Genomic DNA, 27,252 nt, shown 5'->3' with positions numbered 1-27,252 from the left:
AAGGCATTTCAGTCTGATCAACAACTGCAGCTCTCTAAACCAGGCATGGTAGCAGAAGTTGTCAGTCTTCCTCTAGAGTACAGTGTGCGAATCTAAAAGGACCCTTGGTCTGATCCAGCATGGCTCCTCTTATGCTCATAGTGTAGAAGCCATGTGTAGAGGCTCTCAGGCACCTGCTTTCTGTTCTTTATCCAAATACTGATCCATAAGACGCCCTCTCACCCCATGACTGCTAAGGTGAGGGACTATGTCAAAAGTTTTTGGAAGTCCAAGTAAACAACGTGTACTTGATCACCTCTATTCATATGTTCACTGATACTCTAAAAAGTTAGTGAAACAAGACTTACCTTTGTAAAAGCCATGTTGCCTATTAATTTTATATTTAGTAACTCTCCACCAATTTACCTGGAACAGATGTTAAACTAACTGGCCTGTAGTTTCCTGGATTCTTTTTTAAAGATCAATGTTACATCAGTCACTTTCCAACCCTCAAATACAGAGGCTGATCTTAGGAATCATTTTACGTTTTTTTCCTTAGATGAACAATTTCACATCTGGCCTTTTAAGAACTCTCAGATGAACATCATCTGGACTCAGTATTTTTTTATGTTTTCACTTAGTCAATACAGACCTGAACTTAATCTTATTCTCACTATTTCCTTCACTTCCTGACTCCCAAAAATATCAGTTCAGCCAGTGAGAAGAATTAACAGCTACTTGGATCCCTTCAATATGCTGAAGAGAACAAATGTTCGGTGCACTTTGCCATTTGCTTAGTATTTCAAGTGACCGACGTGTGTGTGTAGGGCAATGCAGTACAGTCACCCAAAAGTTAGCTGACAGCAAAACTGTAAGATGACACCTCCCCATCCCATTGTTCTATCTTACTTCGCCGGCTCAGTCCCCAGCACAGCGCATTTAATGCTGCAGAGGCAGTAGTAAGCATACAAGGAATAGGTTCCAAATGTGATTTGATTTATTTCCACTTTGATGCAAAACCAAAGCTTTCACTACAGCACAGAGACCAGTTTTACAAAAGGTCATGAGGGGTAGGACATGCAGGATGTGATGTAGTAACACAGAAGGATTGGGGAGGGGGGGGTTCTTTCCTTTAAACCAGATGCTATGCTATCTTCTGAGGAACACATTTTAAAGTAACTGAGGAACTGAACTGAAATGTAGCACAACCATTACAACTTCCATGCACGTCTTCAAGTATTGCCCTTCATGGTTTGCACTCTCCAGACTTCAATGTTTGGGGTTACAACAATTCTTTGGAAGAATATCAAGTTCACGCTTTTTGAAGTTTCACAGAAGAGTTTAAGGCCAGAACATGTGGGGTTTGTTTTCTCCTTCATCTTCCAAATAAAGATCTAATACTTCATCAAAACCTACATTAAGCTTCCAGCTCAAATCCCAGCCCAATTTTATGGCCGCCAGTACTGAAATTCTTGCCATCAATCAGAGTTGAGAGATTCAACTTCACACCTGGCAGAAACACAGTGTCATGGTTAGAGAATACAGCAAGTCAACATCAGTCAGTAAGAAAAACTTAACACCGGAAAGAGAGAGCTAAGCAGAAGACCCAGACTGTGCTAAGGGAGCTCAAGGCAGAGTGTGAAAGGACATAATTACAACGGAGTTTTCTTTGGTAATGCTCCTCATCGGCTCAGGAGTTTCAGGTGAGTGATCCCTTCTAGACATACTCTGGCTAACCTACACTAACTTCCCTTCATTTTCCCATTGGGGCAGGATCACTGACCAGGTGGGGCACTGTGTACTGTTGTCTGCAAGGTTCCAACACCACTCTGACCCACTGGAGATCCCATGGAACCATTCTTTGAGCTCTGAAGGCATTGGCCATACCCTTGCAAACTTCTCACAGTCATAAGGACTAGGAACTCGCTTCTTTTGTTCTTTTCAAAGCTGAGATTCTACGAGGAATACTAAAATACCATGATTCCATAAAAAAGCCTGCCTGTTTCTCTAACATTTTCTTACTGCAACACTTTTCTAAACAGCTCTGTTATACCCAAGGACTCTGTTTACAGTCAACATACAATTAGAATTAACTGTGTATTCAATACATCCAACAGTTTACATACCAGGTCGTAGAGTTTGAGTGTAGCCAAGTCCAATGAGGCAGGCATTATTAACTTTGGCCTAGATGGAAATTTAAAAAGAGGAACATACACAGGATTTTATTTACTTTCCTGGGGAAATGCTTAGGTCTGTACTTCTTGAAGAGTTTGCAAAATGGAGAAGGCTAGTAATAGAACATGGAAGTATTTGCTATGGACTTTTAAACACTGTAAGGTCCCTCCTTCAGTGGTCTGGGGTGAGATAACAGCACCCACAGCAAAGGGAGCATTAACCTTACTGCCCTTAAGTATGAAGGGTAGGCAATAGCCTAGCTACAGTGATCCATGCTCTGATAACCTCTCGCTTGGATTACTGCAATGCGTTATATGTGGGCCTGCCTTTAAAAACGGTCCAGAAGCTTCAGCTGGTACAAAATAGGGCAGCCCGTTTACTAATGGACTGGCCAGCGAGATCACATTACGCCAGTCCTTTTCCAGCTTCATTGGCTGCCAGTCCAGGTCCGGGCCCAATTCAAAGTGCTGGTATTGACATTTAAAGCCCTAAACGGTTTGGGGGCAGGTTATCTGAAGGAACGCCTCCTCCCATATGTACCTACCCGGACCTTAAGATCATCTACAGGGGCCCTTCTCCATGAGCCCCTGCCAAAGGAAGTGAGGCAGGTGGCTACTAGGAGGAGGGCTTTCTCCGCTGTGGCACCCCGGCTGTGGAATGAGCTCCCCAGAGAGGTCCGTCTGGTGCCTACAGTGTACTTCTTCCATCGCCAGCTGAAGACCTTTTTATTCACTCAGTATTTTAACACTTAATTTTAACTTAAATTTAAATTTTACTGTTCTAACTCTGTATTTTAATCTTATATCAACTTTGCTGTGTGGTTTTATCCTGGTTGCACTTTTTATACTGTATTTCGTATTTGTGTTTTTAACCTGTTGGATGTTTTATTGTGGTTTTAATTTTTGTGAGCCGCCCAGAGAGCTTCGGCTATTGGGCGGTATAAAAATGTAATTAATAAATAAATAAAAATAAAATTCATGCTCTCATGTGTCACATGAAAGAGATATAACCACACAGCATGCAACGTAGCTTACCTCACCTTGAGGAGACAGGACTCTGGGTGTTAAAAAAAGCTCAGGATGCTCAAGTTTCTTTCAAAGGGGGGGAAAAACCCAAACCAGAAAGGCCTAATTCTCATAGATATGGTAAACCTGATCCTCATCCTGCAGGTGGAGACTCAACACTGAATGCTTCTCCAAACAAATCAAATTCTCCACACAGAAAACTACACATGATCAGGGAGAAAGCTAGGCTCAAACCCTTCTCCTGCATCACACCTTGTATGTTATGTGCAGGGAATTTTGTACTGCGGTGCTCCCTGTATCTGCAGCTTGAAGTGGTTCAGCCCAGACACAGCCTTACATCCTCAGTGAGCACTAGGCCAAGAGATCTCAAACATGGGATTGACAACATTGCCATGGGCACAGTAATAAGCCTCAGGGGGACCAATAAGTTCAAATAGTGAAAAGAGGATTCTTCTCTCCAACTTGCTTCTACACAGACAGGCCAAAGCTAACATGTGGAAAACCAAGGGGAATGTATTTTTATACGATTTCAGTGCATACTGAAGCTGCACTTGATGACTCCCATCACTAACATACTACATTGGTCCATAGCATGTTGCAAAGCCAAGGTCAACACATAACTTTCATGGTCATGAAGTCACTCTGAAGAAATCCATAGTTAAATTATGGAACTCACTACAAATGTAGTGATGGCCACCAATCTGGATGGCTTTAAAAGGGGGTTGGATAAATTCATGGAGGCAAAGGCTATCAATGGCTACTAGCCCTGATGGTTGTGTGCTATCTCCAGTATTCGAAGCAGTAAGTCTGTGTGCACCAGTTGCTGGAGAAGATGGGTGGGAGGGTGCCATTGCACCATGTCCTGCCTTGTTGGTCCCTGGCCAATGGCTGGTTGGCCACTGTGTGAACAGAGGGTTGGACCAGATGGACCCTTGGCCTGATCCAGCATCAGGGCTCTTCTTAGGTTCTTAAGCAAGAAAAATGGGAAAGTGTGACACGTTCAATGTTGCATTCCCTTCTCCTGGCCTCTTGTGCTCTCCATCTTCATCCCACATAGTTGGGAAGAAGAGCTTAGAAGCGTTTGCTTCCACTGTTGGTCAATCTTGGTTTCTCATGTCCTCTTGTGGTTAACATTAACTATAGTTAGTTTCAATCAAGCCAACTTCAAATTATGGTTTCGTATGTTGCCTAGCTTGAAAATAACCATAGTTAGTTAACCACACATCTGGATCTGAATGACAAAAAGAAGCGGAACTCTTCCTCCGGGCCCTATGGGAGGAGAGGGGGAGGGAGTGCACAAGCGCAGGAGGAGGTGATGCCCGTTCACATTTTACTCAGCATGACATCTGAACACAGTTATTATCAGCACACATTCTAATGCACTGGAAAGACGGCAAAATTCTTACCGAGATGGAAGCTTTATCATCCAGCAGGTACTTGGTGGCAATGCCGCACAGGGTGTTATTACTGCCAGCAGTCCAAGCAAGACTTACAGATGTTTCCACCTTGTCACTAACTTTCTGATAGATCGAGCCACCAAACTCAGTGCCATCATTCCTGTTTGCAACAAATCACATAAAGGTTCAGTTCTGCCCCAAAGAACTACCTTATTTCCAGAGGTTGCAAATGCTTGCCTTGCTTCTGTTCCTCCAACCTCCCCATTATTCCAGCCGTTTGGAATTTTCCATTTTTTTCTATCTCCAGGCTTAGAACAGCTGACAATTTTGAATAATAGAGCTAAATCCATATAGATTCCCTTCTTGCCCTAACGTTCTTCCACTCCATCCAACAAGTTAGATTTACGCTGATGCATGAAGATGCATTACCAACAGCTGGAACAGGGAGAGATTTGGGATGGTCACAGAAGCACAAGGGCTTCCCTTTCCTGGCTGCATCAGGAGAGGGAAGCACCTAATGATACGAGTCAGACAGGCTGAACAGAAGCTAAAATTTACCTTTATAGACACTTTATAGCCTGCACAAAGAAGTAGCTGAACAAGGGGGAGGGGAGCCTTTCCCAAAGGGAGGGGCTGAAGTTTATTAAATTTACACCCATCCATCCATCATGGAACTAAAGGTAGTATATTGAGAGGTTCTCAGGTGATCTCCCACCCAGACACTGTCCAGACAAGGGTCTGTTTAGATTCAAGCAAGCTAACTACGTACATCCTGCCTTGCTCCATACCAACACTTAACTGCCCCCAACACTAGTCTGAGATGGCAACAGGGGAATTAACAGTACTTCAGCTGTACCCTTGTATTTCCTCTTTCACATGTTCCTGGATACTGGCTAAAGATAGGCTAAGACTCAAGCTCCAAGCCATAAGATGCATTTGCAAGCTCTGGAGATACCTTCCATGTATCCCCAAATTTAAGCCCTTCTCAGATTTATAAAGTTAAAGTTTCCAATGGGAAAAAATATGATGCTAGAACTAAGTCTCAAGAGACTGGGGACTACAAAGGAACCAACATCTAGATATTTCAGGGAAAGCACATTATCGGTTCCTTGAGCTGGAAGTCAGCACCTAAGAGGGACGGGAGCTCGGTCAGCCTCCTTGGCCCAAGCCAATACTTACACGTTCGTGTGCAGTTGGAAGTCTGCTGCCTTGTAACCCAGTGCGAAGTTATTCTGTGACAGCTTGGATTTGGCTGTGTCAAAAGCCATCTGATAGCCAGCAAGCCAACCTTCATAGCCCAACACAGCCCAGCCATGGATGGTTGGTCCAGACAGGTCTATGTCAACATTACAACCTAGGTTTAGATACTCCCGTTTGTAGGATGTCTTCAACTTCCCACTCTTTTTCCTGGTGAAGGGGAGGGGGAGGAAGGGAAGAGAGAATCAAGGTTAATTACTGCGGACTAGAGGTGGCAACAGCACACAGGGCTATTTCACTGCCAATCTTCTACTCAACCCTGATGTCTATGCGATGTTATGAAAATGGACACTCGGCCACCAATATTTTAATACCTACATTTAAAGATGGCCTTCAGCAAATGGGGTGGGTGGGGTGGGAAGCACCTTCTATGTAGTATTGCGGCTCAGGAATAGCTGGCTGCATGGGGTACCATCAACTGGAGGGAATGTAAAAAGCTAAAGAGCAGTACGACAATGGAATCAGTTACCTAGGGAGGTTGTGGGCTCTCCCACATTAGAGGCCTTCAAGAGGCAGCTGGACAACCATCTGTCAGGGATGCTTTAAGGTGGATTCCTACATTACCAGGGGGTTGGACTAGATGGCCTTTGAGGACCCTTCCAACTCTACTATTCTATGATTCTTCTGAGAGGTGAATCCTTACCCTGTGTTTGGTACAAACATGGTTTCAAGGGTCGTCTTCAATCCCTCAGCCAACTGAAGTGAAAAAAGGAAAGACTATATTGGTTTTCTTTTGAAAGAAAGAAAAATGTTTTATCTTCCTCCTATCTTAATAATTTCTACTCAGCATTTCTTGTTCTTGCTTATTCTCTGTAAGATAGGGTGACCCTATGGAAAGGAGGACAGGGCACCTGTATCTTTAACCATTGTATAGAAAATGGAATTTCAGCAGTTGTCATTTGTATGCACCTGGTGAAAACCCCTCTTCATCCCAACAGTTAAAGCTGCATGATCCCTGCCCTCTTTTGTAGAGTCACCAGATACAAAAGAGGGCAGGGCTCCTGCAGCTTTCACTGTTGGGATGAAGAGGGATTTTAACAGTCTATACACCTGTTAAAAATACAGGAGCCCGGTCTTCCTTTTCATATGGTCAGCCTATGTAAGAATCATGGTAGATTGCAGCACACATAAGTGAAACAAAAAGCACATGACAAGAGATACTAGCAAATAAATGTCTTCAAGTTTTGCAATCTTCCCATTACCACCAATATTCAATGCCATCTATAAAGAAATGAAGTTTCCTGAATTACAGCGTTTAGTGGGGAAATAAGCAGGAAGTAGCGATGGCCCATCTGTGGAGAACCCTCTCCAGGTAAATCCCCAAATTGCTAACATTTTGTTTGTGCATTTTAGTGTTACGCGCTTCGGATATTTTAAGTGAAAAGCAACATATAAATACTTTAAATAAATCAGTATAAATACTTCATCTTACAGAAAAGATGCATGACAACATTGGTTTGTATAAAAATTGGCACATTACTGCCAAACACTAAATTCAGAACTCTTTCTGAAGCAATTTCTCGACAATATACACAAAGTCTATTTTAACTTGGAGCACACACAACACAATCTCCTGCCTTTTTATTTCTTTCAGTTGATGTGGTGTGCTGAAGCCATGATTCTACCTCCTCTTACCTTATCCTCCATGGTCAGTTCCGTCCCCAAGGTGTTGTCAGTGTTCCATTTCTGGGCGAACGTAAGTCCATAGTCCTTGAACTTATATTTGGTCTCTAGGCTGCCTGTGGTTTTCCCTGTGTCTGCGCTGGACGAACCAGTGGTGGTAAATTCCTGTAAACACACAAAATTTGAATTAAAATACAAATGTTCAATATGGTTTAGGATCACCATGCACCATTTATTTACATACTCCACTAGATTTCGAAGTTCTACCCAAACTGATTATTCTTCCTTTCTGTGGCCTGGACCTTTTGATACAACAACAAATGCATCCTAAGTTACAAACTTTTCCATGACACTAGGGCTGCTTACACATAATGGCAGCAAGTCTTGGGTTAAGTTGACAGCCTTTTTGAACAATGAACTCCTGATTGGTCCGAATGGGGTTTGCTACATGACCTCCAAACCCAGATGCTATAGGTTAATCATGGGTTAAACAACCCATAGTTAACCTAGCTGTTAATTGTAGGTTAACTGTGGGCTGTTTAACCCATGATTAACCTGTAGGCACCATGTAGCAACCATCAATCGGCCTGATTGGGTGTTGAATATGCAAAAAGGCTGCTGAACAGACCCAGCATACACCATGGCAAATAGTGGATAAATCAACCCATAATTTGCCACTGATATATGTGAACTGGGTCATTGGGTACTAAACCCAGATCCTTCCATGCCACCTACAATCACCAGAATGTTTGCCGAGTGCCAAATGTTTCTCACCTACTTCCAAATATCCTTTTAGCTGATCATTGTGCATGTATAGAACAATTATACATTGAAAAATTAATGCACAGCAGGCATATTTTAATCGAGTGTGTGACAGGCAAAAAAAGAGACCTTTTAGCCCAGGTTAATACACTTTTTCTTCAGAGGTGCTGCAAGATTCATGAGCCACATGCCTAGAACAGCGGGGAAAGTCCTACCAGAAGGCAAAATACTTGTCCCCTTAGGGGGTGCTACAATACCCTAAGTGAGCCCAGCTGGGAGAAAGGGCTGCAGAATGAAAGAGAGAGGGCAGAGAAAAGGTTCAGCACCACCCACCCCTTTGGCACTTCAATTGCCGTTCTGGCAGCCCCACATGTTAAGACACAAGCCTGATGCCATCAAGTGTTGCTTGAACCTGAATGCCCCAGCCCAACAGTTTCTTGCAAACACGCAAAGCTCAGCCATACCCAAGGGTTTCCCTACTCATTTCAGTGGAAGGGTAGCTCCTCCTAAACATCCCTTAGCATAAATGGAGTTGTCCACACTTCCTCTTACTGAGGTGAGTGGGAATCTGGTTCACACAGGAGCCTTACAGGCAAAGGGAACTCTGAAAAATTAGGATAAAGCATAGAACATCTAGAAGATGGTGATGATGATTGTTTAATCTTACAAGTCAGTCCACAGGAGCTACTACCTCACAAAAAATCTTTCTAGCCTGCTGGCCTACAACATGGCTGCGTTGCTCCTTTAGACAGACAGCATCTGCTTTCGCGGCCACCTGGAGACAATTTTCACTTGCCACAGACGAAGATGCAAAAGGTTGTTAGCTAACCAAAGTAACTCTCTAATCTGAAGTTACATTACAAGTACAGCCCATCTTTCCAAATTACTTTGATATAATGATTATTTTGTAGGTTCTAAGTGTGATGTTGCCCTAGGCTCTGTGCAATGTAATAAACACAAACGCCTGGTAACAGCTTTCAATTTAACAAACAATACACATGGCATTGGGGCTGATCACACATAATAGCGGCAAATAGCGAACAGAAATGGTGAATGAAATTCTGATCATTTTGTAATACTTAATATAAGCTTTGCACAGTGACCAATTATTTCAAAATAATTCCTAGATCCTCTTTAAAGGATCCAATGGCACCAATGGATGAGAAACACATTCCTTGATTTTTCCTCATTTGCAAGGCATGGAGAAGAAAAGGAATCTTGCTATCGTATGACCAGATTAGGAAGAAGAAAGTATTTTCCTGGCTGCTGGAACAAGATCGCCTTCTGTGTGGGGGAAGTAAGAATACACACAAGTTCTACTATTCATCTTACAACTGTCATGTGCAGAATAGTGACTGGATCATTACTTAGATCCCTAATAACTGAGTGCCAAACTGCCCTTTAGCTTTGTTAATCTGAGCCAGTTCCCAAATTGTGCTTCTGATCTAACTTTTCAGCTCACATACAGTTGGGAGGACACCATATCTCAAAGTCTTCTTGACATCTGATAGATCAAAAAGGAAGCAGAAAGCAGCATATGGAGCTACAGCCTTGGCAGAGAGAAAAAGGTAGCAAGAGAAAGGGCTTGGCAATAAAAAGGAAAAACAAAAACACGAAAAGCGTACACGCCCCCCAAAATCCAAGTTAAGCACGGAAACTGTATGAACTAGGCAGTTTTCAGAATGTTTATGCAACAACTGAGTGGGAACTGAAGCAGTAGTACAGGCCAATAAACAAACACTTTAGCACGGGGCGAAAGAGTTAAGGGCACTGCAGTGCCAAGCCCTGCAGTAAAAATCCTTCACAAGACTCCCTGCACTTTGACCCATTAGAAGTGTAGGATGGATTAGGAACGGCTGTGACTCATGGTCCAAGTACATAAACCCTAAGGAAAGGCATACAAGAGACAAGTACACTGCATTCTTACCAGCTGAATAAACATCCAAACACCAAGGTTGCATGGAAAAGGGAGAAGATATGTTAAAAATTAATATCTTTAATCCATCAGTAAAGGCTGATCAGTCCAAGTATCTATATTTGCCACTTCCCCTTGAGCAGCCAGATTATTTAAGACACAATTATAGAGCTCTGCATTCTTTCAAACGATTATGTCTCTCATCTCCTATTTGAACTATCCTGAACATGGCAGGCAAGTGGATAGCTCATTCGCTAGCAGTCAAAAGCCTTCTTCATAACTTACTAACAATAGTTGTGTGACGTCAAGCACTACAGTAGCTGAGCCTTAAAAACACTAAGGTTAGTATTGCCTGGAAGGATGGGGAGGTGCAACCTCTGGGATGCTCCAAATTTTCAGGGAAAGCAGAAATGATGGAAGATAATGTTCATCGACTAATTCAGTGCTATGCAGTTCCTACGAGAGTTGCACAAACTCTCTTGTTGCAGCACCTATTTAAAGTGCTCATTACTTACCACTCCACTAGAAGACTTGGTCTTCACTTCTAGCTTGACCACTCCAAACCCTGAAATTGCCAAGACATAGATTTCTTATTCACATCACAGCAGAGGAAGGACACAAAACAAAGCCGAACATGCAACAAGTACAATAGAAGTGGCTTGTGACTACACTTTTTTTTCTTTTCAAAGAGACCCAAGCCACTTAAATGGTAATTCTAGAAATCACTTAATATTCACCAACTTTACCTGGCTTTTGCCACAATGTGTAGTTACACAATCCTGCCTCTCATCTGATTCAGGGGATGGGTGGGTTTGCATTTCTTGCACCCCAAAAAGCCCAGTGTTAGGTCAAGTATGATCTCTGGCCCTCCTACCATGCTCACAAAAACGGAAAGGGCGCATCTGTGTCACACTGCACTTCCAAAGCACATAGAATGCCTCTAAAGTGCAATGCAGCTGCAGGAACAATCCCAGTTTGTCATGTTCACTAGTGTCTCAACTGGTTAGTAGAGCCCTATTTATAAAGCCTAGAGATGATTAAAAGGATATTCCTGGTCAGTTTCTAAAATCTGTAACTTTATGAAAGCCTTTGAAACATGTCCAGCCTGGGAGAGTATGAGCAAATTCAGATGAGCACACTCAGAATGCAGAATGAATATAGACTGAAATGCAAGTGCAGGAGCTAGAGAATCACACACATGGTTTTATTCACCTCAGCATTTGGAGCGTGGTGTGTTTTTCCTGTTCCTGCTGGCGTTATGTTTTAGCTAATTTTGTTTGGGACATCAGCAGAAAAGAGGTTTAAAGTATATTAAATGCACTAAAATATCAAAGGATGCAATTGAAGACATCTATTCAATAGATGCTCTTCAGGATGGATAGCAGATCAGTAGAGTGAACAAAGATGGAAAATCCATATAAAGTAGTATAACACCTCAAATGTTTGACACCAGACAGTGGAATTGGAAGCCAATCTAAGGTTGCCTGAGAGTTGTTGCTAAGACCAATGAGCCTGTTTTGATTGCAGGAAGCCGCTCTGGGATTTTGCGGTAGTTCCTACTCAAGAGCCTAGGCTCAGTAGTGACATAAACTAAGGGTGTAACTTATATATCACAGTAAAAGCTAATGCAAACAAGCTAATCAAATGGCTTATTATTGTGAAGCTTTCTTCAAAATCATTAGATCTGTTTTTAAAAATTAATGGTGTTTTATTTGCCACTGATTTCTGCTGTCATGTTTTCTTTTTTTCCACAACCGCTGAAGCCTAGAAAGAGAGCTTTTAAAAAAGTGAAAGCTGGAATTCTCAGTGCTGCAACAAGTTCCACAGGCACATTGTTACCCTCAAGTAAAATAAACAAAATATGGACAGAAAGAGGGATGCATTTCAAGAAGGAGACTTTCAACAATAGAGTCCCAACAGATTTACAAATATAGTCATAAGGACACAATTATATCACTTCTGCTATATCATCTGTAACTCTTCTGGATAGCCAATATAGTGCTGAGGGTAACTTTATGCATCTGGGATTGTGGCCATAACACTACTTACCATATCCTATGTTGAATATATCCCTGGCAGATTTCCCCAGGTCACAGTAAGTTGGTGGGATAGCCATAGGGTCTGGAAGAAGTCAGATTACAGTAAGATAACTCAATAATGTTATCTTGGAAATAACTCAAGCATGCATTCACAGATAAGGAACACCATTTCATCCACTTGCAAACACCTTACATGTCACATATGATGAAGAAAGTGCCTATTCACAGAGATTCTATCACTACTTCCAGGATTTCTTTTAGAGGTAAACCAAAATCCTAGCCCAGAATATGCTGAGGAAGACTATACCCAATAATGGAATTCAACTAGCAGTATGTTGTATCAAAGGCCTCTTTCACTTGTGTATGGTTCCAGCAATGAGAACAGCTCTGTGTCAAGCATACTCCTCCACACCCAGCCTCCCACTCCTTCAACCATAAAACCCTTTGATGGCTTTTATCTTGGTTCTTCCCTCACAGGAAATTTCCATGCTTCTGGGAAACAACTAGCCTTTTTACAGCAAAGCTAAACTTTAAAAATGGTACTGCGTTGCATTATTACTTTGAAAAGTTGCTTTATTCCTAACTCTACACAGTGAAAGCCTCTCTGTTTGAAGGTAATCAGTTCAGTGGTAAAAAAGCAACAACTCCCAACAACAGCCAGGGTTTATTGACTCTGCAAAGTGACATTCTTACCTCTCTTGGGCACTACAGAGAAACATCGGTGAACAGGAGCTTCTCTTGCTACTATCGAGCTTCTCTTCCCCTACACTCTCTGAAAGCCTAGCAGGCATTTTTCTGAACTTTGCTCAACAAGAAATCTATTCTTGCCACTTGCAGCTCCCAGAATCACATCTCAAAAGATAGCACAAGTCAAACAGAACCTGCTTTGCAGATCTCTGACACACACGATCTTGTGCTGTTTCGTGATGCCGGATAGCTCATTTGTGCTGTTAGATAGCACACCCTTTGCCTGTGAACGCACTCCATCTCAAAACACTATGTTTCTGACCTTTTAACTTTAATATCTGAACTTCCAATAGAATAGATATATACCTGGGGCTCTAGTAGAACAGCCGAACATGGTTGCAGACTTCTTATTTCACAATTTAGCTCCTAAATCATTTACTTCTCAACGTGAACCTACAGAAGGACTCTCCTCTAGCTCTTTTATGTACACCTGTCAAATATGGAGGGGAAAGCATGCATCGTTAGATAACAAAGCTATCACTTGTAATAATCTATGACAAAAAAGCTAGTTTTCCACTCAAAATATAACCCATCTAGTATTTTAACAAAAGGTGTATATTTCATATACCACTGATCTCAAACATGACCTCCCTTGGAGTGCAAGTACCAGCATACTACCTTTGTTTCCTGATTGTGTACTCGGAAGTCTCTGAAAAGTATACACCCTACCCCACCTAAATTTGACACATGGATGATTCATTGAAATGTGTATCCTGCCCCTCTCTTGAAGGTTCTGAGGGATTTAAAAAAATACAGTCAGTTAAGGTCACTATCCTACTGGCTTAGTCCCCAAGTAAGACTCTGAAAAGAAAGACTGACTACGCATATGATGTGTGCTTCCTATACCTTTGTAGCAAAAACCCCCCACAAAACCATGTAGATTGCATGGCCGGGGGCGAGTGGGGACGACAAGGTATATTTCTCTCATGTCCACAAGAACTGGGAAACTTTTACCAATCACGGCTTCCCAAATACACAGATAAGATATACATGACATATGCATGCTACTTTCCTACATCCACAGTTGAAAGGACCCCATACCCCAGAATAATCACAATAGCCCTTTGTTTGAACACAAGCATAATGGTATGACACCTGGATAAATTCTGGAACAGTCTTGAGCTCACTACATTAAGAGGGGGAAGGAAAAGTCATATCTATTGTTTACGGAAGTTAAGTTTCTTAAATGTCTTTGACGAGAATTTTAACAAGAAAAGAAAGTTTATTTTTTGTACTGAGAACAACAGAATGACCTTTGATCTGCTATGATACTTATGAAACATACTTTCACACTGGAAAAGTCATGTTGATGATAATGTATGAAAAGGCCCTTAACCCTGCTGCTATGGATTGGGGCGGGCGGGGGGCAGATATTTGCATTTAGAATTAAGCCACTCCACTTCTAACCCAGCTTTGCAGTTTGCCATTAATTCATGGCAAATCAGTTATTTCCATACTTTCAGTTCCATTAAAAAGCATAAATCCAACTTTTAAGCCTTAGTAGTCTCTTCATCTAATTCTTTCAACAATAAGCTATTGTTCCAGGAACATTAATCACTTGGGAAATACACATTTTAGAAGTGACATAGGGTGCAATCCTGTGCATTTTTAGATAGAAAAAGTCCTACAACTCTTAGTTTTCCCCAGCCACTATGGCTGGCTGGGGAATGCTGGGAATTATAGAACTGTGTCCTGTCTAAACATGCATAGGATTGCAATCTTAAGATGTTCAATAGACCATTTGTCCAGATCTGCGACAATTTTGTCATCATACTAGGTTATGATGAAACAAGGCCCTTGTACAACTGAATGCAAGATAGGAGCAAGAAAATGCCTGTTGACATGTATACTCCCAAAGTTAAATTAAAGTCACTCTTCACTAACCCATCACACCTAAAACTTTTCCTTTTCAGTGAAGATTTATCCTGTGCATCAATCACTTTAGCCTGAGTTAACATAATATTTCCCCTACTTCCATCACCAAGCTGGCTCAATGTGAGATAGCTACCTACTGTCACCAGGGTACATGAAGGTATTGCACTTTGGAAAAACTTTAGACAAGAAACTAGAATAATTACTATTGCTAGAACTCTACTGATAGATGAAGTCTTCAAAGGTTAGAATTAAATGCAACAATAAATTTATAATTACAGGAACAAGTGTGCTAAGTTACATTCACTATGTTCACTGTCCTCATAATTACAAGACAGAATCTACCACAGCACTATGAAAACCAAGATGAGATGGTGTTTACTTGGGCCTGCAATCAATCTACATCCCCAAAAGATACAAAAGGGTTACATCTACAAATTTGCCCACAAGCTGTACAGAAGACCAACTAGGAACCACATCTGACCTCATTCATACTCCTCGTCTTAATTTCTTAAGCACACACAATGACTGGGTTCAAATAATACGATAACCAACGGTGGGTTAAATAGTCAACAGTGGGTTAAGTAGTCAATGATTGATTATTGTGTCATCTGTCAGGACTTTTTCACACCATGGTTGGTTATTCGGCCGAAATAACCAACGCTGTGCAGAGTTGGTTATTTGAGCTACTGTTGGTTATTATGTCGTGTGTCTGGCACCGTAGACTATTTTGTCGCACACGGTTATTTTCAGCGACTACAGAGTCCTGGCAAGAGTGACCAAAGCGGCAGCTGCCGCTCTGGTCCAGCCAGCAGAACTCACAATGCCTGATGGGACACCAGCGGGACGGCTGAGCGGGGGAGAGAGGGTGAGGGATGCATCAATCAAACACACCATTTACTAATCATCAACTCGACACTGGCCTTAATCCAAACCACAGGTGGTTATAATCATGTGTGGGGAGTACCTCCTCAAGGACTATTGTGTTGTGTGAACGCCGCCAACCTTTTTGTCTACTCTTTACCAGAAAGAGTACCCAGCTAGCTGGGGGGGGGGGGGGGGGAGAAGGTAACTGCGACTGGGGAAGGCAATGGCAAACCACCCCACTACAAAGTCTGCCAAGAAAACGTCAGCGAAAGCAGGCGTCCCTCTAAGAGTCAGTAATGACTCAAGTGCTTGCACGAGAGATTCCTTTCCTTTCCATACCAGAAATACAGCCTATCTAGACCATATCTTTTGCCTTCTTCCCTCCCCTGACTCTATTAAGCAATCTTTTTCTATGCTGCCCCATAACTGAGGTTTTCTGGGTGCTATATAGAAAAATTATAAAAAATATAGTAAAAATACATTATAAAAATAGCACAACACAGATAAATCAATAAAACCCAACAGACATGCCTTAAAACCTTAAAAGCCAGGAAGAAAAAAATGTCAGAAACTATCAAAAAATAGTTCAAAATCCTGTGTTGTTGTTTTTTTTTTTTAAAAAAAAACCCTCTTCACCTGGCAACAAAAAAATTACATATGTGCCAAGTAAGCCTCTCTGGGAAGGGTATTCCAGAACATGGGAGTTATCATTAAGAATAACCTCTCCTTAGTAGCCACTCAACTCGATCTCACTTGGCAGTGCCACTTGAAGAAGTGCCTTCAATTATGACCTCAAGGGCTAAGGAAATAAACACTGGAGGAGACCATACATCAGGCAAACTGACCCAGGCCATTTAAAGCATTAATGTTTAAGATCAGCACTTTGAACTGGACCCAGAAACAGAAATGATGCCACCCCAGCTGGCAAAGCACCGGCATAATACCGTATTTCTTCGATTCTAAGACATACTTTTTCCCCATATAAACATCTCTAAAAACTGGGTGCATCTTAGAATCGCGGGTGTGATTATTATTCTTAGAATCAAAGCTTTTTTTCTGTTGGTGGTACTGAAATTAGTGTGCGTCTTACAATCGATGGCATCTTACAATCGAAGAAATATGGTATGTCCAAATCATCCAGTCCCATTTATCAACCTAACAGCTCTATTTTGGACGAGCCTGAAATTTCTGGATCATTTTCAAAGGCAGCCTCCTGTGGAATGCATTGCAAGACTCTAAACAGGAGGTTACTAGAACATAGATAACTGCACCCAAGTTATCTATGTCCAGATAGGGTGCGGGTGGTTTATCAGCTGAAGCTGATAAAATGTGCTCTGAGCCACTGTGGCCACTTGTGCCTCCATTGACAACGTTGGCTCCAAGAGCATTCCTAAGCTGACAAATTGATGCTTTAGGGAAGGGGGGGAAACTCCAGTCCACAGGCCGCACGACATCAATGAGACTTTTTTCAAACCTAACTGCAGCATTGCGGGGGGGGGAGCATTTTGGGAGTCAACGCTGAGGGGGGAAGGGTTGTGCATTATGGTGTGTGTGTGTGTGTGTGTGTGTGTGTGTGTGTGTGCGTGTGAGAGAGAGAGAGAGAGAGAGAGAGAGAGAGAGAGAGAGAGAGAGAGGAGTAGACTCCTTATTTTTTCCAGTGGGTCCCACCCACCACTGGCACGCAGCCCCCAGAAGATTAGCCACAAAGGAATGCAGCCCTGGGGGTCACGGAGTTCCTGCTTTTCTGCTTTAGGGGAAGCGCAACTCCTTCCAGAAGAGAGGGTATATTTCATTTTGTCAACAGAAATCAGCAAAGAAACACAGTAATCACATTCACATGTCACAATAAAGCCAGAATTCTAAAGAATGCTGGCTTATTGTGAGAGAGCCAGTCTGCTCGTGCAAGCTACATGATTACTCCCACTTGGCTCCCACTGCAAGCAGGAGCAGCTTAACAAACGTATGGATCACCTGCCCACGGTTTGTTATTGTGACGTCCAAAATGGGAACTCTGGCTTATGGCTCCCAGAAAAGCCAGAGTCGTAAGCAATGATTTGTTCTTGGTTTATGACTCTGGTTTGCCTGGAGAAAGTTCCTCGTTCACACATCACAATAACAAACCTCAAATAGAGGATTTAGCCAATCCTACTTGCAACATGAGCAATGAGGTAGCTGTGCTTGTCACAATAAGCCAGAATTCTTTAGAATCGGGACTTTCTGTGATGTGCGTATGCAGCCTTCATCTTATGGGAAAAAATACTAATGTCATTTAATTCTACCTTGTTCAGCACTCTTGTTCAGTACAATATTGGATATTCCGAGACTAAGACAACTGGCTTAGAATTTATACAAAACTGGAATACTAATTGGTTTTTATGAGCGTACGTGTTTCGTTTGTTATTTTAATAAATAGCGCTTTTCAAATAGTTGGACCTCTAGGTTCAGCATAATGAGTAGTGAGCAGTCCATCGGGACTTGGACTATGAGTAGCGAGTAGTCCATCAGGAGTTGTTCTCAGCCAGCCCATACTGCTTTCCAACAAAACTGCCACAGGCTCAGCTGCTTGTGTCCATGCCAATACTACATGCTGAACTCAGCATGGCCTGGATTTTCATACTTCAAATTGCAATGACAGCATTTCAAGAAATTGCAATCAGGTGCCAGAAATTCAGACACCAACCCATGCCAAGTTCAGCCCCGGTACCAGCAGACACAGAACCAGCTTAGCATGTAGCAGCCCAGCTGACTACAAACTATGACTATTAAGAGCTCGCTAACTATGCTCTGAAACAGCCCTACATACAACAGCCTTTACATCAAGTATTGACAATCATTCACACCCTGCTCCAGTCCACCCTAGATGTAGAAGAATCTGCTTCCTTGTGCAGCAGCAAAATCCACTTTGAAGTATATAACAAGGGTAAGGGGATCTCAGCCTCATCTGGCAAATCTAAATCACCACCATCCATGACCCTATTACGTTCCCCACACACCCTAGCCTTTGCTGTAGCCTCAGGTCTAGCTCTGTGCATCTCATAAATCAGGGATAACAGTTCAAAGGAGTTTGGGCACAGCTACGGCTTCTGAAGGAAACCAAAGCAGCAAGGTAAAATCATGTTACCCTTTCACTTCTAGCAGCTGCTCTCTTTCATACTGCTCTACATGGGTCACAACCAAAGTGAAGAAAAGAAGGAAAAATTTATACATGTATATGTTGCACACACATAATTGTTTGTACAGATATGTATACCTGTGCAAGAATGTGAGGTGTTCTTGGATGCAGTTGATTCACAATAGCCCTAGAAGCCAAAAAATGGCAGATAGAGCACAGTGTGCTGGGGGGGGGGGGGAATATACCAATTCCTCCCATAATACAATAATCTGTATGGTTAATACAAATTCTATAAGGGGTCATAGGAAGGGGAAAAAGCCACAGAACTTCTTAAGGCATGTCAGCACAGTAACTTCACACACTCTGAGTTGAGCATCTTATTGAAAGATAAGAAGTAGCAGTGCCATTTTTAAACACATACACCATTAGGTACCAAATTGCTGATATACAGTATATCTGGGTTCCCACAGCTTTTCTCTGTGTGGACTGAGACACCTCTGCTGACTTCACCACACTTTTCTAACTTCCCACATCTCCCACTCAGTTAATTAGTTCTGTAAGTGGTCTAATTCCCTCTTCACAGTTACTTTTCAGAAGTTATCAGGGCTTACACACACCTAACCCACCGGCATGATATATTGGCTAATATGTCAGATCTAGGCTGGAAAGACCTTGATTCAAATCCCCATTCAGCCACAAAACTCTTTTGAGTGACCTTGAAAAGAATAAAAATCAGGGAGCCCATGTATGCTACTTTGAGTTCTCGACAAGAAAAACAAGACTCAAATATGATATCATTAACATCTGCCCACCCCGACCCAATTGTGCCATGCTCTTTAGAAATGGTTACAGCCTAGTTCACACATGCATGTTCACCACCCGCTGGTTGAGGCACCAGTGTGACAAGACTAATCTGACAAACAAACCAAGCCACAGAACCCCAAGAAGCCCAGCGGTGTAAACTCTCTTGTTGCTGACCAACAGAAGAGAGAAGGGGCCACATAACTCACACTTTGCATGTAGAATGACCCAGATTCAATCCCTAGCATCTCTAGTTTTTATAAAAGGGACAAAGAACAGGTGATGTGAAAAGCTTCTGTCTGCCTGAAGCTCTGGAGAGTCGCCATCAGTCCAGAGGAAGCAATACTGAAGATAGATGGACAAATAATCTGACTTTGTCTAAGGCAAGCTTATGTTCCTAAAACCAATAAATTGTGTATGGAATTATTTCTCACATTTTTATCTCATCTTTCCCCAGAGAGCTCAAGGAAGCATAAATGGGACTTTCTCAATTTTATCCTTACAACCACCCCTGTGAGGCTCAGAGACAGCCACTCCCCACGGCCATCCCCAGGAGCTTCATGGCTACACAGGGATTTGAACCCTGGTCTCCCTAGCGCAAGGACATGGTCAGGCACACCTCACTCTGATTTCACTCCCCCAACATAGCCATGTGGTCGGTTTGGCTGGAAGAGAGTGACCAGCCCAAGGTCACCCACAGAGCTCTATAGCTAGGTGTGGATTTGAACCCAAGCCTCCCCAAAGAGTCTCGCCACTACACCACACAGCTGGCCCTCAGCCTTTCTGGAGGGGGCCTGCTTTGGGGCTCAGAGCTTTCCCCCAGACACACACATCTTTATAGTGCAAACCATGACACACTCACAACACCCCCCCCCCAAATCTCTGTGACTGAGACCTTGGCAACAGCCTCCAAGCAGGCAAAGAGGAGCGGTGTGTGTGTGGGGGGGGCTGTTATGGGGCAGTTATGGATGCCCCCCTGCGACAATGTACCAGTCCCAGGTGAGGAAGGAAAGAGGGGGGAGGCGCCCCTCGCCAAGCGCCCCCCCCAGCCCCACCTGAGGCCCACCTCGGCCGCCCCCCAAGGCCTCAGGGCGCCCCCGTGAGGGTGGGGAGGGCGTTACCCCGCTCCCCAGCGCGGAGAGGCGGGCGTGAGCCGTCTCCCCGTCCCTCAAGCCGGCCTCCGCCTCCTTCTCTCTCCGCCGCGCCCGCACCTCAAGGCCGCCTCCGTCCGTCCCTCCTTGCCAAGCTGAAGGTCTCTCCTCCGACACCGCGCAGGCGTAACGCTCAAGGCCTTGCTTTGGCCCCGCCTCCCATTCTAGAACCGACGCCAGTACGCAGGCGCGGCCTTCGCCTCCGCCCCTCTCCCCCTCCCCGTCCCGCCACCGCGCAAGCGCACTGGCGCTCCCCAGTTCCCGTCAGATCCATAAGGCGTGTTGCTTTACTCATCGTCTCGTTTTCTTAAAAATCCATCCTCCACAGTTAGGCAATATTTATTACAGGGAGTGGGGAGGAGCCTGTAGACGTCCAGATGTTGTTGTATTTCACCTCCCATGACACCGATCGTTGTTGATGCTGGCTGGGTCTGATGGGAGTTGGAGTCCAACAATGACATTACTCCATGTGCAAGGTTCCGAGCTCTACAGAACTCTTCATCAGGTTTGCTCATTCCGTTTTGTCCTTTTGATGGGTCGCAATGAAGATATTGCCAACTACGGATTTTGGTGGTGGTGGTGGTGGCGGGGTGTGGTGTGGGGGTTTTCTCATGGACCAATACAGCGAACTTTTTACTTGGTTTTGAAGTATCCTTCAGTAGGGAAGGAGGGAGGGGAGACAAGGAGCTCAGTGGGAAGTTTATGGCTATTTCATTGTAATTGCTTGGAAGCTTAAACTTGTTTTTGTAAACTTCCAGTTAACATCATTGAGGGGAAATAATACCAGGCTGATTTAGTGTGTGAGTCTGTGTGTTTGCATATTTTTAAATTATTTTTAAGTTATACATGTCCTTGGCCATTGCTGATTATTATATTGCAATGCAGTCTTCTATAGAAATTGATCAATATTCACTGGTCTTGGGAAGGGGAGAAAACGTGGGAAAGATGTTTCCAAACATGATTGGTCCACTTAGGGCCTAACTAAAAGCAATATCCAGCACTTCAAATTGTTCATTTAGTTCACATATCTTATTTCTCCAGATTTGATGCAGCCATCCTCTAAATTCCTCTTGGATTTCTCCTGGAGGAGAAAACTATCAATGGCTACTAGCCCTGATGGCTATGTGCTACCTCCAGTATCCAAGGCTGTAAGCCTATATGCACCAATTGCTGGGGAATATGGGTGGGAGGGTGCTATTGCACTGTGTCCTGCTTTGTTCATCCCTGGCCGACAGTGTTCTTAAAAACCCTTACTCAGGCCTTGCTGCCAAATCACTTTCTTACAGTGGAGAAATGCGATTTTTGAATTGCTCCCCTTTGTTTTTTTTAAAAAAAACATCTCTGCAAGGACACTGGCACTGTACAGAGCAGGCAGGCTTAGAATCTTTCTCAACGATGCCCTAAGGCAGGCAGGCAGGCAGAACCTCTGGCCCATGGGGCACCCCAAAGCATTGTTCCACACTGTTTTAGGTTTCCTCCAGCGGTGGGGCTTAGGCTCCAAGCCCTGCTCGCTGGAGGAATTCCCATCAGAGGACATCTCTCTGCTGCTATCTCTGATCCAAGATAGATCAAACGTAAGATAGCAGCGAAGGGATGGCCCCCAAGGAGCCAGAGTCGTTTTGGGTTGTCATTGCTGTTGTTTAGAAGGGAGCATTCAAAATGCCCACTATACGTGGGCAATCTTAAGTAGTTCTGCCCATTCTTACCATCTCTGGATTCCATCACCTTATTTGTAGACCAGGCAAATATATTTGCCAATATCACCTAAGGCTACTGTCTGTCCCTAAATTTATAGACCATGCATTTTGTCGAAGTTGTACTCATATTTTTATTTTTATGATAATGATTCCTTTAAATAAGTTTAGGAGCTTTACAAAGATTAAGAAATGACAGGCCCTGCCCTCGCGTTTACAGTCTAAAACACACAACACAGAAGGGGAAAGGTGTGGAGAGGGTAGAAGAAAACAAGGAAATTTGACCACCTGTTCTAGGTATGCAATTACAAAGGTGGAAGGGCCGCTGGACAGGAGAGGATCCCAATGGCTGTCCTGAATCAACTCTCCCTCTGCTGCAGCCAGGTGGGAAATGGTATTGAGCGAGAGAATATGAATGGTGGTTGCAATAAGCCAACCTTCCTCAAATTGGTGCCCTCCAAATTATTGGACTGCAATTCCCATATATCTGGAGGACACTAGGTCTGATGCATTGTTCCTACTGATGCATTGTAGGACCAGTCATCCATAACGTTGCGTGGCAACCCTAATGCCTATAGCACATGATAGCATAAGCTTTAAAAGTCCCCTTTTTATTCTGCACAGAGGCAAATCTGCATAATGTATTGCTCATCATTTCGTCTGCAATGAAGATCCACCATGTTCACTGTGGCGCATACGACAACCTTAATCTCTCTTTGTAGCCAAAGAAGAGCTTGATGATGTGTGTCTGTCCTCTGTATCTTAGATTTGAGAAATTACTGTCAGTATTCCCCCTGCCCTGACTATCCTCCTTTGACCCTACGAAGCTATGGCCTACATAGGAAACAAACTTGCTGGCCCTAAAAAGGAGGCACCCTTTGAACACTTTCCTCTCTCAGCACCAGGGGGCAGTGCAACAGCCTTCAACGGGCATCTGATGCTCACCTGTTCATTTCAGGTAAGCAGAATCAGTGTTTTTCAGGCGAGAGCTGGGACTATAACACCTTAGGGGGAAAGTGATAGCAACACGGCAGTCCTGCCCTGTCTGATTTAATGCATCTCTCAAGGCCTAGATGGTCTCTAAACAGCTGGTTTGATTTTATTTTGCTGTCTGCTGTTTTATTACCTTGTATTATAGCATATTATTAGCCACCTTGATTTTTTGTTAAAATGCAGGATACAAACCCGTAACAAAATAAATAAGACTACAGTTTTATGAATGCGGGATTTACTTCTGAGTAAACATAATTCAAATTAAGATGTACAAATCTGATAGTAATTTTAAGAACACTGTCGGCCAGGGATGAACAAAGCAGGACACAGTGCAATAGCACCCTCCCACCCATGTTCCCCAGCAACTGGTGCATATAGGCTTACAGCCTTGGATACTGGAGGTAGCACATAGCCATCAGGGCTAGTAGCCATTGATAGTTTTCTCCTCCAGGAGAAATCCAAGAGGAATTTAGAGGATGGCTGCATCAAATCTGGAAAAACAGGATATGTGAACTAAATGAACAATTTGAAGTGCTGGATATTGCTTTTAGTAAGGCCCTAAGTGGACCAATCATGTTTGGAAACATCTTTCCCACATTTTCTCCCCTTCCCGAGACCAGTGAATATTATCTTGTTCCATGTTCCTGTTTCCAGCAGTAAGACCGGTGCAGCTGCAAGATTGAGGCTTTTCGGATGCATTGCCTTAGAACACCTTGCTCAGAGATCTACTAAACCAGCACTTTCTATATTAATCATATGTAATACTTACATAGTGCTTTTCAGTATTCAATGTGCCTCACATACATTATCTTGTTGTAACCCCTGTAACATTGGTCAGTATCACTATCCATATATTGAAGATGATGGGGCTGAGAGAATGACTTGTCTAATGCCACTGAGTGAATTCGTGGTGGAGGGAACAACTTGACTCATAGCTCAGCCCCTATTATTTTATTTGAAAGTATTTTACCTCCAACAAAGGCTCAGTGGCTTAATAAAATCAATAAAAACAAGACAGTCCCTGCCTGCAAGTTTACAATTCAAGGAAAAAGAAATGGAGAAATGTGGGGAAAAAGCAAGTTCAGTTACCAAATCTTAACATTCCTTATGGGATTTATTCCTAATGTATTGTGCAGAGGATTGCAACCTGGTTTTCTCAGTGCTTCCTGGTTTCATTTCAGCCATTTTGATTAGGTCTATGAATGATTACAACAAACAATTTGTGCATATTTAACCTACTCTGTCTGACAGCTGTTGCGGTTTTTATCAATTGTATATTGCGCAACCCAATCCTATGCATCGTTTCCAGTTTCAGCCCCTTGATCCTTTTGCTTGTCAACAGCATCGTTTTTGAGGTGCAGTGAGCAGAACTGTGTACACACAGTATTCCACGTGCATCACACTATAGATTTGTATAAGGGCATTATATTTTTGATTTTGATTCTTTTTCTAGTAATGCCTCACATGCAGGGCCGGTGCCAGACTATTTTGCGCCCTAGGCAAGGCGAGCTACTTGCACACACACCCCAAATTGCACGGAAGTCCGAACGTGTGCGCCGAGTGGAGAGCTGGGACTGCCTCACTTCGATTTGGGACCGAGCCATCTGGAATTCACCGGGACTTACTTCCATGCGAATGCAACCCGCTATGCATCCTGGTGTCCCGATCTCCTCCGCACGTTTACTCAGGGGAATAAGGCTTCCGAGTAAGGGAGGCATAGGTGGATTGGGCCGCACTGGTGCCTCCTGGTGTAATGCTTTCTCAGATGCAAGTTCCGTTGATCCACACACACAGGATTGGAAAGGAGAGTTTGCCTTCCGAGGTCCACAGGTCTCTAGCTTTCCTGGGGGAAGAGAGAGGGAGTCCCGCTTGCCCGCCTGCCTGGACATCGCAGCCTGTTTGAGGAGAGAGGCAAGGCGACCCGGTGCCCTTTCCTTGGGAGTAAGGTAGAGGCTGGCTTGAGCCAAGGTCGAGCTCGCCACGTGCTTTTTCTTCTTTTTCTAGCGGCGGCCTCCCGACTCTGGGAGGGCGGCTTCCTGGTGGCTAGAGTGGCTCTGGGAAGGCGGCTTCCGGGTGGAAGTCCGAACGTGGACCCCCCCCCCAAAGATCCCTGGCTTTGCTTCGGCTGGGCGGGCGCAGGGTGCTATCTCGCCCACCCAGGCCCAGTTGAATCCTCGGGCCGCACCAGCCCAGCTCACAGCCAACGTGCATGAGTGCTACGCGGCGCCCCTCTTGGCTTGGTGCTCTAGGCAGCCGCCTGAGTGGCCTCTATGGTAGCACCGGCCCTGCTCACATGGAATTTGCATTTCCCACTGCAGCTACAAACTGGGTTGCCATTTCCATCAAGCTATCCCCTACTACCCCACATCCCTTTTTCATCCAGTTACCACCAGTGCAGATCCCATCAGTATATATATGTGAACTTTTTTGCCTCAATGTGCATCACTACATTGAACCACATTTGCCACTTTAAGAGGGATCCTCTTGGAGCGCTTTGCAATCCTTTAACTACCTAAATAATTTGGTATTGTCAGGAACCCTGGCCACCTCACCACTCGCCCCTAATTCCAGATCATTTATGAGCAAGTTAGAATTACTATTTATTCCTCCTCTGTTTTCTGTTCTTACCTATCCATAAGAGGGACCTTTCCTCTTATCCCATGACTGCTAAGTTTGCTCAGGTGAAGGACTTTGTTTTCTTGGGACTTTGAAAAGGCTTTTGACGATGTTTACCCAATTGCCCCACATTTATTGACACTCAAGAAACTCCAAAAGGGTAGTAAAGGACGTAACTTCACAGTGTATCATTAATACAACTTTCCACCAATTTACCTGGAGCAGGTGCTTTATTACACTTCTATACTGCTGTGCATACAAAACAGCTGTCACTGTAATTGTGTTTCATTACCAAAAAATTGTTGCAAATCCAGCATGGAAAGACCACATGGAATGCAATGCACTGGCCATGACATGTGGAATTGCCTTAAACGGCGAGTTGAAAAGATTGGGAATTCCAGATGAAAAGTCAAGAGTAGAAGCAATCTCCTTTTACTGATTTCAATTATGCCTATTCCCAAGTATACACGGAATGGTAGCCTTACAGTACAATCGACCAGAATTCTAAAAACATTTATTTTGATGGACTAAAAGTACATTAAACTGATAGAAGGAAGCTTTATTGTATGCTTTTCATTATAGATAGCATTTTTAGTATTTTAGATTAAAAAAAATTATATGTGAATAACTGGAACCTAGGAAGAAACAGGCAGGGCCTATGCAGATTTCACTGAACACATTTATGTATTCTCTAGCTTTTTTCTGAAGGGTCCAAACTGTGGGAGCATTAGACAATTGCCCCAGACTGCTGTTAATCCAAGCCCATATGTAGCCCTCAATATAGATCAGATACACAAGGAATGCTGAGCCATTAGTCCACATGGCAGACCCACCAACTTCAAACCACCAGCACAGGCCAAATTGGCATGAGGGGGAATACTTCAGGGTGTTAAGTACTGTTTCTAGAGGTCCCTGCACTTATAGTCACTCTAAAACCGCAAAAGCAGCCGCCACCAAGGCAGAGAAAGTATCTTGAAGGTTCAGTACTTTAGGACAAAGACAGCTTCAGGGAAAGCAGCTTAAAGGCTTTAGGTGAGGGAGCCGGTTACACATGCAGCAGCTCATATGGGCAGACCAAGCTCAGACATCTGTCAATGCCAGGCTCACAGAACTAGGTCCATACCCACTTACAAAAAGGAGTCCCCAGTGGCCGACACAGAGAGAAATCTGTCACAGCATCAGCTTAAGTAAAACCAAAGTAAGAGGATCAAATTCAAGATGTGCATA

At 43.5% G+C, this 27,252-nt stretch overlaps 1 protein-coding gene across 2 annotated transcripts; it reads right to left on the bottom strand.

The window, feature by feature from the left end:
• Window positions 1-958: 958 nt before the first annotated feature.
• Window positions 959-20,868, bottom strand: VDAC3 (voltage dependent anion channel 3). 2 transcript variants are annotated; one of them, XM_063138866.1, is made up of 10 exons: window positions 20,783-20,868; window positions 13,226-13,349; window positions 12,183-12,254; window positions 10,649-10,698; window positions 7,469-7,621; window positions 6,477-6,529; window positions 5,756-5,983; window positions 4,586-4,736; window positions 2,106-2,163; window positions 959-1,488 (listed from the first exon to the last, which is right to left on the bottom strand). In XM_063138866.1, exons 2-10 carry the CDS (start codon window positions 13,251-13,253, stop codon window positions 1,397-1,399), a joined length of 885 nt encoding a protein of 294 aa, XP_062994936.1. In that variant the 5' UTR covers window positions 13,254-13,349; window positions 20,783-20,868; the 3' UTR covers window positions 959-1,396. The 2 variants fall into 2 exon arrangements, with proteins under 2 accessions (XP_062994936.1, XP_062994937.1); XM_063138867.1 differs by lacking the exon at window positions 13,226-13,349 and having other exon boundaries at window positions 20,783-20,849.
• Window positions 20,869-27,252: the final 6,384 nt, after the last annotated feature.

This window comes from Elgaria multicarinata, chromosome 12 (genome assembly GCF_023053635.1).
Source record: "Elgaria multicarinata webbii isolate HBS135686 ecotype San Diego chromosome 12, rElgMul1.1.pri, whole genome shotgun sequence".
Taxonomy (NCBI): Eukaryota; Metazoa; Chordata; class Lepidosauria; order Squamata; family Anguidae; genus Elgaria; species Elgaria multicarinata.
This window is presented reverse-complemented; position numbering and strand designations above follow the sequence as displayed.

Bases quoted from the DNA above. Each gene is read 5' to 3' on its own strand.
- VDAC3 (XM_063138866.1), bottom strand. From the start codon at position 13,253: ATGTTCGGCTGTTCTACTAGAGCCCCAG. The intron at 6,530-7,468 runs GTAAGAGGAGGT...TTTTCACTTCAG, and splicing joins AACTGACCATGGAGGATAAG to TTGGCTGAGGGATTGAAGAC. The intron at 1,489-2,105 runs GTATGTAAACTG...TGTTTCTGCCAG, and splicing joins CACTCAAACTCTACGACCTG to GTGTGAAGTTGAATCTCTCA.